The sequence below is a fragment of the Diabrotica virgifera genome, chromosome 3 (assembly GCF_917563875.1).
Source record: "Diabrotica virgifera virgifera chromosome 3, PGI_DIABVI_V3a".
In the NCBI taxonomy this organism is placed as follows: domain Eukaryota; kingdom Metazoa; phylum Arthropoda; class Insecta; order Coleoptera; family Chrysomelidae; genus Diabrotica; species Diabrotica virgifera.
The window spans coordinates 173,506,254-173,519,582 of record NC_065445.1 but is presented as its reverse complement, the minus strand read 5'-3'; the positions used below and the strand labels follow the sequence as shown (position 1 = coordinate 173,519,582).

Sequence of the window (13,329 nt, the reverse complement as noted above, 5' to 3'; positions counted from 1 at the left end):
CAACTTTTTTTCTTAGTTTCTTTAAAAGTTTTTTTAGCTATTTCATCAAGTCTTTTATATTCTGTTAGATTATTAAGATTTGGAGCCTGTGTGTAGGTTAGGAAAGCTTGTTTTCTTGCTTTAGCAGCTATGTTACAGGTTTCGTTCCACCAGTCCTTTGAGCAATGATTTCTATTTTGTGCGTTTGATTTTCGTAACGGAATTGCTTTGTCGGCAGCTTTGTTAATATTGTCGATAATGCCCATTAGTGATGATTTTGGTTCTGTTGCTTCAAGGGTAGCGGTGTATACATCCCAATTAGCAGCCTTGAGTCTCCATATATTATGTTTTGTCTGTTTAATTTGCGCAGGTGGGATATTCCTTCCAAATTGTATGTGTATTGGTAAGTGATTAGAGCCATAAGGTTCTTCTAAAGTACACCACGTAATTAGTTGTGTCAGATCCTGTGTAGAGAGGGTCAAGTCTACAGCTGACTTCTTATTGTTTGCTAATGTAGGTGATCCGTCGTTTATAATTACTAGGTTGCATTGTTCGATAGCTTCCAAAAGAATCTTGCCATAGATATCGTCATATCCATCGTTCCATGCCAAACTATGTGCGTTAAAGTCGCCCCCAATTATGAATGGTTTTGGAATTTGTTCCAAAAAGTTAATCCACTGTTGTAATGATATTCTAGTTCTCGGTTTAAGGTATACTGAAACAAAGTAAATTTTTTTATGTATATATGGAAAATTTACCGAGATACAAGTATGCTCAAAGTTGATTGTAGTTGGAATTGAGACTTCTTGGTATATTAAGTCTGATTTTAATAAAATGGCAGAGCCGCCGTACCCGTCGTCCCGGTCACAGCGAATATTGTTGAAGCCTTTAAAATTATATTATTTTTCTGCTTTAAACCATGTTTCCGATAGAAGTGCAACGGAGTAGTTGCCCCTATCTAGTAGATATTCTAAGTTATTTTTATTAGAAACTGCCGAACGGCAGTTCCATTGAAGGATATTTATTGCATGGTTGATGTCTGAGAATGTGATGACGTGTTTCCATTTATAGTTAATTTGACTAAGTTTTCGAGTTCTTCCTTATTTATGTTTATACTTTTTGTTACTAAAACTTTTGTGACAATTTCTATAACTAATTCTAATATTGAATTTATCATGCTCAAGTCTGAAGGAGATGCAATTGGATTATTATTAATATTTCCCTTATAGTTAATGCTGTCTAATATTCCTCCCGTAGGTAATTGAGATCTAGGGGAAGATATAATTTCATTATGCAAAATTAATGTTGGATCTGGACTATTTGGTCTCTGTCTTTTGAATGTTCGAGAATTTGTACTATTTGAATTATTATTGTAGAATATATTATTAGTTGACATTTTGTTAATTGGATTTGATGGGAATTGGGTGGGTGTATAATTGTTGGGATTTAATGGAGGGAAAGTTTTGAGGCAGGAGAGGTTTGTAGTTTGTTCTGTATTTATGGATGTTACTTTTGCATAGGAGTTTCTGGGGAACTGTTTGTTTGCGTCTTGATAACTAATATTATTGGAAGACATAGCGTCTTTAATAAGTTTTTGACGCTGAAATTCTTGACACGCGCTTAAATTTGTAGTAAAATGATCCCCCGAACAGTTAAAAGATTTTGGAGTGAGATCGGTCTTTTTACAATCTTTTGAGTTGTGGGATTCTTGACATTTATCGCACCTAGCCCTGCTCTTACACTGCCCACCTGTATGTCCAAATCGAAGACAATTAAAGCATAATAGCACCTTTTGTTTGTATGGTTCGACTTCCTTTAGTACCTTGTTGATTGTTATATATTTTGGTAGCACTTGTGACTTAAAACTAACTACGCATGTTTTTGTTGAGTACCGTTTTCATCTACTTTCAACATACTCTACTGAAAATTCTGTGGAAATATCTTTTATTACGCCCTGTCTAACTAAAAGAAACTTAGGAATGTATATGTATAGATTATTTTTTATAAATATTGCTTCATTTTTTTTAGATATGATATAGTTAGCCGATTTATAATCTTTAAATTTTATACGTATTTTATTTCTTCCTACTGCGTCAATACTTACAATTTTTTCATCAATTTCTTTAAAATTTGTGATAATAATGTCACCTATCCTTAACGCGTTTAATCTGCCTTTAAAATCGGGTGAATTATTTTCTAAATACGCGTAAAAAGGTCCTAGGTCGTTTTGTCGGTAAAGAAATTCCTCCCTTTTTGTTCCTACTTCTTTGTTAATGTTATTTGTTATTGAAGTGTGTACATTAGCAAAGTCATTATCGATAATGGGTTTATTATTAACAAGTTTTGTGGTACTTATCTGTGTAACTGGAACAAGATTTTGGAATCCTTTGAAGATGTTGCATGTTCTGTATCCATTTGGGTTTCTAAAACATTTTTATCGGGGGCGTCGCCCCCGCTAACTGCACTCATAACTTTTTAATGTTTTTATTCCGATTTCGCTTTTTTATTTGGTGTAATTAATTTACTTTTAAAGTTCACAAAATATTTATTTAAATATCTAATTTATAGACACCGGTTTTAAAAAACAAGCTTCTTTCCTACGCACGTCTGACTACCACGACGAATGGAAGCTAAGTGCTTACCAAACTTAGACTTAGTTTAAAACATGTATGTAGTTTTACATAAAAATATTCCCATAATAATACATGTATAGATACTTTATGCTTATTAAATGGTAATTAACATAACTAAAAAGTTCAAACTATTTCCCAAAAAATATTTTTACGCTCTTTTTAATGGCGCTATTATCGTTTTGAAAAATTAATATATACATAGTGAAAAAATAAAAAAAAACTTTTTACATAAAAAACCAGGAAAAACACAACTTTTGGTAAACCGATTCTTCAAGTTCACCACTTTGATCTTATATATCAAAATAAGAACCTATATACCATATTTGGTTGAAATCGGAGTTTTCGTTCAAAAGTTATCGTACTTATTATATACATATGTATAGCAGGAAAAACACAACTTTTGGTAAACCGATTCTTCTAGTTCACCGCCTCTATCGAATAAATCAAGATAAGAACCTATATACCACATTTGGTTGAAATCTGAGTTTTCGTTCAAAAGTTATTGTACTATTAAACACATATGTATAGCCGCCATTTAGAATGCCCACTATTTTTATAAAAAGCAATATCTGAGATGGCCTCATATCTAAATTTGAAACTTTATATGTGTAGTATATGTGGTCCAAATTATATGCTTGTATCATTAAACGTCCAATTGTTTCACATATCGGCTGCACTAAAATGCAACAACAGTTGAACTAATAAAAATATAATGTATCCTTCCATAAATAAATATTCAAAAAAATATTTGTCACTCTAATGCCCGGTTGCACCAACATATCTTAGGCTTAAGTCGAGAATATCATAAGAATTAATATAATATAATTATAATATATTACAATACGAATACCATAATATAATAATAGATATAATTGATAATAAGGTAAGAATCTAAAATTATGGTGCAACGTAAGTGATACTCAAGGAGGCCCTATCTATAAGTAGAGCTTAGCTAAGCTGGAGCTTAAGATCTGTTGGTGCAACCAGGCATAAGTGTTGCGTTTTCTTTACCATCAGTATAATTTATTTTTTAAGTAGAAGAGGTATCTGCTGTAAACTCTACATACAAGACCAGACTTACTTGCCATCCAAATCCGCTCGCCAGTACCTGCTCAACATTTCACATGAAAGAAGATTAAAAAGACCTAACCTTTTGGACCTCTTTTTTCCTTGTCTAAGCTTTAGTACGGAGAGCAGTGTCATAGTGCGGTGAAATAATCAAGTTTTAGATTCAGCGTTTTTTAAACTTTTTCCGTATTTTCATTTTTGTTTTTTAGACTTTTAATAATCATATTTATTGCCTGAGGTGTCTACTATACTAAACTTGATCTATTATGTTCCAAGTACAGTATGCGGCAAAATAAACAGTACTGAAATGAATATTTAAAAGTTTATGATTATTTATATACAGAGCTGGGCCGGGTACTGATAAATTGTACTCGGGTACTTTTCATATTAAAGGAACGAGTACAGAGTACATTGCTCCAGAAAAGTACTCAGAGTACAATACTCAAAGTACAATTACCTGAATTTCTCGGGTACTTATTTCGAGTACATTCGAATGTAAAACCCGAAAAAAGGTAAGAAGGTAATACAGTAGACTCTCTCTATAACGAACACGGTTATTACGAGGTTTCGTTTATAAGGAGGTACGCTAGATGTCCCATGAAATTCCTATTAATTCCTAACACATTATGGCCTTGATATGGCCTTGCAAACATTATTCACAACGACGTACGTTCCCGATAAAACATATGTTAAAGATGCCTTCTGGCCAGCGGCGGATCTACGGTGAAGGAAAATGAGAAAATGTATCCCCTAATAAGGTCCAAAATTAAGGAAAAAAATTGTTCAAACATAAAAATATATTAGCTGACATGAATCCGAAACCACAGAAAGACAATTTCAACCCAATTTCAACACTAGTTAGGAAAATTAAGGAAACCTAATGCCTATAAGTTATTATTTATGTCTTTTATGTAACTTGAGTTTATCTTTTTTGTCTTTTGGTTGGTTTTTCATTGGAAGAAACCCCCCTAAGGCAAATTTCCCCTTCTAAGTCAAATTTGTAGACGCGCCACTGCCTCTGGCACGAAAAAATCTTTAATTCTAGTCCGCAATTCCAAAATGGCTGACGGTAGATCTCGCTGACTCCTTCAGCATTCCCCATATGTACGCATCTAGTGGCGTTAGTTCTGGTGAGTGGCAACTCCCAAAATGATCGCGCACTCGCGCAGTATTCAAAGAGATTTCCTGGCAGTGTGACATGTTGTCCCGTCCTGCTGAAACTATTGTTGATTTTAAGGTTCAACCATTTTTGTGACCTTTTCCGTATGACCGAAAATAGTACCCCACTATAAATTTTTTTTCTGCAAAACAGAACCATTCTGAAGCACCTAACATTATCACGACATTCACATACGTTATAACAACGTTCGGAAACCACTCAGTACGTTTCGGCGCCTGACACATACAAATTTGAATCACACGAATTTCAGTAATGTTTATTTTGCCGCATACCACAAGATATATTTTAAGATATATTTATGATAAGATATATATGATAAGATATATTATATACCATATATATTTATGATCAGATATATTATATACCATATATTTATGATAAGATATATACCATAGCATATTTATGATACCATATATTTAAGATAAGATATATTATATACCATAAGATATATATACAGTCGGAAAAATGAAAGAATATCCATGAACGAACATATAAAACACGCTGTATTTTCCTGTCACCGTGTCACAAAGAAAATTGTCCAGTGCAAGTACATGTAACAATAATTATTACATGTACTTGCGCTGGCCAATTTTTTGTGTGACACGGTGACAGGAAAATACAGCGTGTTTTATATGTTCGTTCATGGGTATTCTTTCATTTTTCCTACTGTAAGTTAAGATATATTTTACAATTATAATCTTATATGTTTTATTGGGTGCTCGCCACTGGGCGGCTTCCCTCTATGTTATTTTACAATATTTATACATAGTATTGCTTATTGTTTGTCATTGTACAGATTGCAATAAACAGATTGGATGTTAGAAATAAGATTGTGTGTACTTTGTACACATGTAAGAAGGTATACTTCTATACTTATGATTTCAACGAAACAAATATATTTTAAACATATTAATTGTATTTTCATTTAAATATTAAACTAATTTTAATACTTAAAATAATACCAAAACTTAAAAATAACGTTAATACGTCATTTTTTATAAACTGGAGCGTTCCCGCAATTGCTTTCTCGTGAGGAATCGTATAAACTCTTAAAAACGTCGTTTTTCGACAAAATATTTATAATACTAAAATTGTTTCATGGGCTCTAGCCTTTGAATTTCTGGTGTATTTGCGTCAAATTTTAAAATCATTCAAAATGGTAAATTCTCGAAAAATAATTTTAATTCGTCATTTTTTGACAAACTGGATTGTTCCAGCAATTGCTTTTCCCTTGAGAAATCGTAGAAAATCTAAAAAACGTCAGATTTTCTACACAATTTTAATAGAAGTATAACTTCTAACGTACGTATAAAGTACACACACATTCTTTTTTTCTATATAATGATAAGGGAGCACAAGCGGTGATTTTTGCAGTTACTCGAGCGCGTCAGATTATATGGAGAGAAACCTTGTACCCTGTAAATGTACCTCGACCATATATTGGATCTTAACACAGGGGAGTTCGTTGAGAGGGGTCCGAAAAAATCTATCCCTAGACAAACTCGAAATCGTCAGATTAAGATAAGGTAAGTTAAGTACATGCCAAAGAGTGTATATTTTAAAAATCTGACAAAATGAGTGGGGCGTAAGGAAATGGGGGAGTCACAAAGTTTTACAAAAAAGCCAATATTTCTCGAAATAAACGTCAGATCGAAAAACTAAAAAAAAAACGTGTTATATTTTTTAAAAATCTATCGAATGATACCAAACACGACCTATCACGGAGAGAGATGGGGGGTAAATTTAAAATTTTAAACACGAATTCCGCGATATTTTGCGAAATGAACATCAGATCAAAAAACTGTGAAATAAACGTATTCAATATTTTTGAAAAATCTATCGAATGGCAAAAAACATGACCCCCCCCCCCCCCCACGAAGGTGGGGTGGGGGTTACTTTTAAATCTTAAATAGGAGCCCCCAATTTTTATTGCAGATTTGGATTCTTTACGTAAAAATAAGTAACTTTAATTGGAAACATTTTTTCGAATTATGGATAGATGGCGCTATAATCGGAAAAAACCATTGTTGGAAATGGAAAATTAAATTAAAAAAATGGAAAGTCTCCACTAAAATGGAAAACTTTATTTAACTTTTTTGGTTTTAGAACCTACTCTTCACAACCCAATAGGTCTCCATAACGCTCGAGTGACTGCGCATTTAGCATACTTTGCTCCCCTACCATTAATAAGTACAAAAATATTGTATTAGACTATTATAAAAGTCAGTACAACTATAAACTCAATTTTGTCTCTGTTCTCACACCTTTTAAAACACAACTTAACAACCATATCCATAAATAAAAATGACAACACATTCTTTAACCACAGCCGCCATATTGGATAATTTTTGACATGTCATTGGAATACCCAATCAGAGCACACGTATAACGAATCTGCGCCTGGCACCAACAATTTTGATGAATTCGCGCACATTTACATTCACTCCCAATCGCGCCTAAAGAAGTATAACTTCAAAAAGTATAATTTATTTTTCAAGTGATTGCAATTAACAACCTTTTCTTCATACTTACTTTGGTGATACCATAGGAGCCAATGCTATTATTTGAGGAGTAACACGTCTTGCGTCAATAGCTTCTTGTATAGTTGTGCTAAGGTCTCCTCTAAACAATGATAAAGTTGAAATGTAATCATATTTTCCTTTCTTTTGATGCATAATTTCTAAAACAAAGTTTAAAGTGTACATAATGATACTGGGGTGTAAAGTTGTGTTATAGAGGTAGCACCTTTTATCGGAACGACCACATCGAGCTTCATAGACGGGAGATGGTTCTTGATAACTGATCCTCATAAGACAACTAACTCTCACGTATGGTTCCACGTGCCACACCTCGGGCAACTGCATTGGTCTGCAGGCTAAACTAAGTGAGGGTAGCCAGATATGGCGAAAACCCCACCGAGCGATTGCCGGTATAAGCAATCCCGCACTTGCTGACCAACGGCTTCGGGCGGATGAGTTGGTAAGTGGAAGGGCACTCTTTTATCGTGGAGCTAAGAAATTGGCACCAAAGGCGAATGAATCAAGTAAATGATCAACGGCATAGGGATACAGAAGGCAAGGAGAAACCACTATATTAAAGATCCAATTGGATATCTCTAGTACAATCATCATGGCAATGAGTACTAAAAGAAAAAAAGAAACTGATCATGGGAATCGGAGTCCAAGATCCGGCAGGGGAGGAACAGACAAGGACTCCCAGGTCGTTAACCGGCGAAACCCTTGTCAAACACCGAAACAAGACAAATTAAAATTAACGAAAGCAAAGATAGGTACGTGGAATGTCAAAAGCATATATCAGCCGGGTAAAATGCATAACATCCTTCAATAAATGAGAAGACTGAATATAAATATACTAGGAGTAAGCGAAACCTGGTGGCCTAACTCAGGATGCCTTTCGACCAAAACCGGTACCTTATATTACTCGGGAAACACTGACAACCAACATAGACGTGGAGTAGCAATTATTGTCGATACAGAGGTCAACAAGTCAATAGAGGGTTTTGTCCCAATCTCAGAAAGAGTGATGCTACTACAAATAAGGACATCACACACGAAACTAAATTTGATCCAAGTATATGCACCAACGACGGATGCAACAGAAGATGAAGTAGAAACATTCTACCAACAAATTGAAGATGCACTGAAAATGACAAAGAGCAGGGAAATCACGGTAGTTATGGGCGATTTTAATGCAAAAGTCGGCAAGGGAAGTGCTGGAACAACAATGGGAGATCAAGGACTAGGGGAACGTAATGATAGAGGTGATCGTCTAATACAATTCTGCCAAGAACAAAATCTAATAATCACAAACACGTTCTTTAAGTTACCTTTGAGACGGTTATATACATGGCGCTCACCAGCAGATAAACCGGAAAAAGTGGTAAGAAACCAAATCGATTATATACTGATTAAAGAGAGATATCGTAACACCATCAAATCCGTTAAAACATATCCAGGAGCAGATGTCACATCAGACCATAACCCACTAATCGCTAATGTCACGCTAAAGCTTAAACGTATTAGAAAACCCCAAAGAACTCCAAGTATAGATGTTAACAAACTGAAAGAAGTTGACATAAAAAACAAACTTCAACAGAAAATATACGAAAACTTTGATAAATTAGATAATAACAACTACGAGGTAAACCATCAATGGGAAACACTAAAAAACTGCCTACTTGTTCCATGCAAAGAGATATTAAAAGAACCGATAAGAAAGAGAGACAACTGGATGACCGACGAGATACTCGGTATGATGGACCAACGAAGACAAGCCAAGAACAGACAATCACAATTACAAAATAATTAACAATGAAATCAGAAAAAAGATAAGAGAGACAAAACAAACTTACTATGAGGAAAAACGTAAAGAGATAGAAGATCTCCAGAACAAATACGATCTATTCAACCTGCATAAAAAGGTTAAAGAAATGGCAGGGCTGCAAAAAAGAAACCACAACACAACTCTTTTACACAAAAATGGAAACACTATTATAACGACCGACGAAAAGCTAAAACGATGGAAAGAATATATGGAAGAGCTTTTCGACGACGAAAGAGGAAACCTACAAGACATATCTTTCAAAAACAGGGAAACAAGTGTAGAAATTACAAAGGAAGAAATATTGTATGCACTAAAAAACACCAGTAACGGAAAAAGCCCGGTTCCAGATCAACTGCCTATTGATATTCTTAAAATAATAGAAAATGAGTACATAGATGTCCTCTTAAAGCTCTTTAATGAAATTTATCAGTCGGGTGACATACCCAATGAATGGTTGTCCTCAACATTTATTTGTCACCCAAAAAAGAAAAATGCTAGAGAATGCACCGACCACCGTACCATAAGCCTGATGTCTCACACACTTAAAATGTTTTTAAAGATCATTCATAAACGCATTTACCAAACACTTGTCATGGATATTGAAGAAACGCAATTTGGATTCCGTAGAGGCGTAGGTACCCGTGAAGCTCTCTTTGCATTCAACGTACTAATCCAGAGATGCTTGGACGTGAACCCAGGATATGTACGTCTGTTTCATAGATTACAATAAGGCTTTCGATAAAGTCCGCCACAAACAGCTAATGGACGTCCTCAAAGCAAAACAATTACAATACAATGACCTTCGAATTATAACAAATCTATATTATAAACAGCAAGCACACATACGCATTAACGAACACACATCAGAAGAGTTCGAAATTAAAAGAGGAGTGCGACAGGGGTGTGTATTGTCACCACTAAGAGCTCTTGAGGGAGAAACAACAGGACTAAAGGTAAATGGAACGCCAATTAACAACATTAGATATGCGGACGATACTATCATAATAGCAGACAACCTTAAAGACCTCCAAAAGCTAATGAACAAGATAGTTGAGTATGGAGAAGAATATGGATTATCAATAAACATCAAGAAAACTAAATTTATGAGGATATCAAAAACCCAAAATAATGATGAAAGTCTGACAATTAAAGGTAAAACTTTAGAACAAGTAGAAAACTGCAACTATTTTGGCTCAATAATTAATCACAGAAACGATTACTCCAAAGAAATCAAAGTTCGAATAGAGAAAGCAAGAACAAACTTCAATAAAATGAGAAAGGTACTTTGTGCAAGAGAACTGAAATTAGACTTGAGAGTTAGGCTGGCAAGGTGTTACATTTTCTCGCCTCTGCTTTACGGGATAGAAGCATGGACTCTTAACGCATCGACTACTAAAAAGTTGGAAGCATTTGAACTGTGGGTGTATAGAATAATCCTGAAGATATCATGGACCGAGCATATAACAAACAACGAAGTCATGAGAAGAGTCAACAAAAGACTGGAAATATTGGAAACCATCAAGACACGAAAGCTGCAGTACCTGGGGCATGTTATGCGTAATGAGAGACACAACATACTTCAGTTGATTCTTCTTCTTCAAGTGCCATCTTCGTTCCGAAGGTTGGCGATCATCAGGGCTATACGTATTTTCGAAACTGCTGACCGAAACAATTCGTTGTTGCTACAGCTATACCATTCCCGTAGATTCTTTAGCCAGAAGTTTCGTCTTCTTCCTATGGATCTTTTTCCTGCTGTCTTCCCCTGCATAATTATTCGAAGCAGTTCATATCTTTCGCCTCTTGTAATGTGTCCCAAGTATTGCAGTTTTCGTTTTTTGATCGTAAATATGACTTCCTTTTCTTTATTCATTTTTCTCAAGACCTCGACGTTTGTGACTCTCTCCGTCCATGATATTCTCAAGATTCTGCGATACATCCACAGTTCAAATGCCTCCAATTTTTTGATATCAATCTTTTTCAACGTCCATGACTCCATTCCGTAGAACAGCACAGAAAGTACGTAACATCTCATCAGGCGAAGTTTCATTTCAAGGCTCAAATCTCTTCCACAGAACACTCTCTTCATTTTAGTGAATATGGATCTGGCTTTTTCTATTCTTATTTTGATTTCTGCTGAGCTATCGTTGTCTTCATTTACAAAAGTGCCTAAATATTTGTATTTGCTAACTCGATCGATAATTTCATTGTGTAAATATAAATTTTGGACATTTCGTGTTGATTTCGATATTACCATAAATTTAGTTTTCTTTATGTTCAAAGATAGTCCATATTTTTCGCTGCAGTCTGCTATCTTATTCACCAATGTCTGTAGTTCTTCAAGTGTTGCTGCGATCAGAACGGTGTCGTCGGCAAATCTCAGATTGTTTAATCTAACACCGTTTATTTTAATACCTATGGGTTGCTCAGAGAGTGTTCTATTCATTACGTCTTCGGAATAGAGATTAAACAGGGTTGGTGACAGTATACACTCTTGTCTCACACCTCGCTTTATTTCAATTTCTTCAGTGGTATTATTCTCTACTCTCACTACTGCTTTATGATTGTAGTACATATTTGCTATTAGTCGGATGTCTCGTTTATCTAAATTCTTTTCTGCCAGGAGTCTGATTAGATGATCATGCCGCACTTTATCAAAGGCCTTGTTATAATCTAAGAAACACATGAATACATCTTGATTTATATCAAGACATCTTTTAGACATAACGTTCAGTACAAACAACGCCTCTCTTGTTCCGAGTCCATTTCGGAATCCAAACTGGGTACCATTGATGTCCATTTCCAGTTTTCTGTGTACTCTGGTGTGTATAATTTTCAGGAATGTTTTCAGTACATGGCTCATCAAACTGATCGTACGGTAATCACTACATTGTTTGGCATTCATCTTTTTTGGTATAATAACAAAGGTGGATAAAAGCCATTCTTGTGGTATTTTTCCTGATGTATAAATGCTATTGAAAAGTTCAACTAAAATGTGGATCGAGTCTTCTTTTATCAGTTTAAGGATTTCCGTTGGTATTTCATCTGGACCTGGGGCTTTACCGTTTTTCATTCTTCTTAGTGCGTACATTACTTCCTCTTCCGTTATATCTGGACCTTCGTCTCCTTGTATGTTACTGAGTTCAGATTGTTGTCTATCATCTGCAAAGAGTTCTTTATCATAGTTTTTCCATGTTTTCAACTGTTCTTCTAGTTCTGTTATTATGTTTCCGTTGACATTATACAGGGTATTTGGCTGCTTACGTTTTTGTGTACCTGCAAGTTCTTTCACATTTTTATGTACATTAAAAATATCATGTTTTGCCTGCAATTGCTCTATTTCTTCACATTTTCTTTTATAAAAATCTTCCTTTGCTATTCTGATTTCCTTTTTGATTTCTTTCTGTATTTGTTTATACCTTTGTTCGTTTTTTCCTTTCATTATTCTCCGATTGTCCATGAGAAGAAGGATTTTATCAGTCATCTATCTTTGCTTTATTTTTGGATTTTCTTTAGTCAGAATTTTCTACGCAGGACTTGTTATCGCCATTTTTACGTTTAGCCATTTTTTATCTATGTTGTTCGTTGGCTGAGATGTTTCTTTTTCATAAAGTATTTTCAAATTATTATTAATACATCTTTGCAGTTCCGCCTTTACCTCCAGGTTACATAAATGACTGACGTCTATCTGGTTTGCTCTTCTTTTCTGCTCCAATCTTTTTAGTTTAATACTCATTTGCGCTATTAGAGGGTTATGGTCTGAATAGACATCTGCGCCTGGGTAAGCCTTAACGGATTTTAAGGAGTTTCTGTATCGTTCGTTTATCAGTAAAAAATCAATCTGGTTTCGAATTATTATTTGGCCATTGTCCTGGGGTGATTTCCACGTATAAAGTCTCCTCTTTGATAAGTTGAAGAATGTATTAGATACAATCATGTTATTCTCCTGACAGAATTGAAGCAGTCTGTCACCTCGTTCATTTCTTTTACCGAGTCCGTATTCTCCTACATGTTTGCCACTTTTTCCTTTACCAATTTTTGAGTTAAAATCACCTAGAATTACGGTGATGTCTCGTGGTTTCGTCGATTTTAATACTTGATTGATTTCTTCGTAGAATTGTTCAATTT

General features: G+C 34.8%; 1 protein-coding gene across 4 annotated transcripts in view; it reads right to left on the bottom strand.

The window, feature by feature from the left end:
• Positions 1-13,329, bottom strand: part of LOC114334840 (gem-associated protein 5) — a 284,268-nt gene that overhangs the window by 39,933 nt on the left and 231,006 nt on the right. For all 4 annotated transcript variants that reach the window (XM_028284946.2, XM_028284949.2, XM_028284947.2 and 1 more), the window contains exon 14: positions 7,393-7,540. In XM_028284946.2, the coding sequence (XP_028140747.2) occupies positions 7,393-7,540 (148 nt within the window). The remainder of the gene's footprint in view (positions 1-7,392; positions 7,541-13,329) is intronic.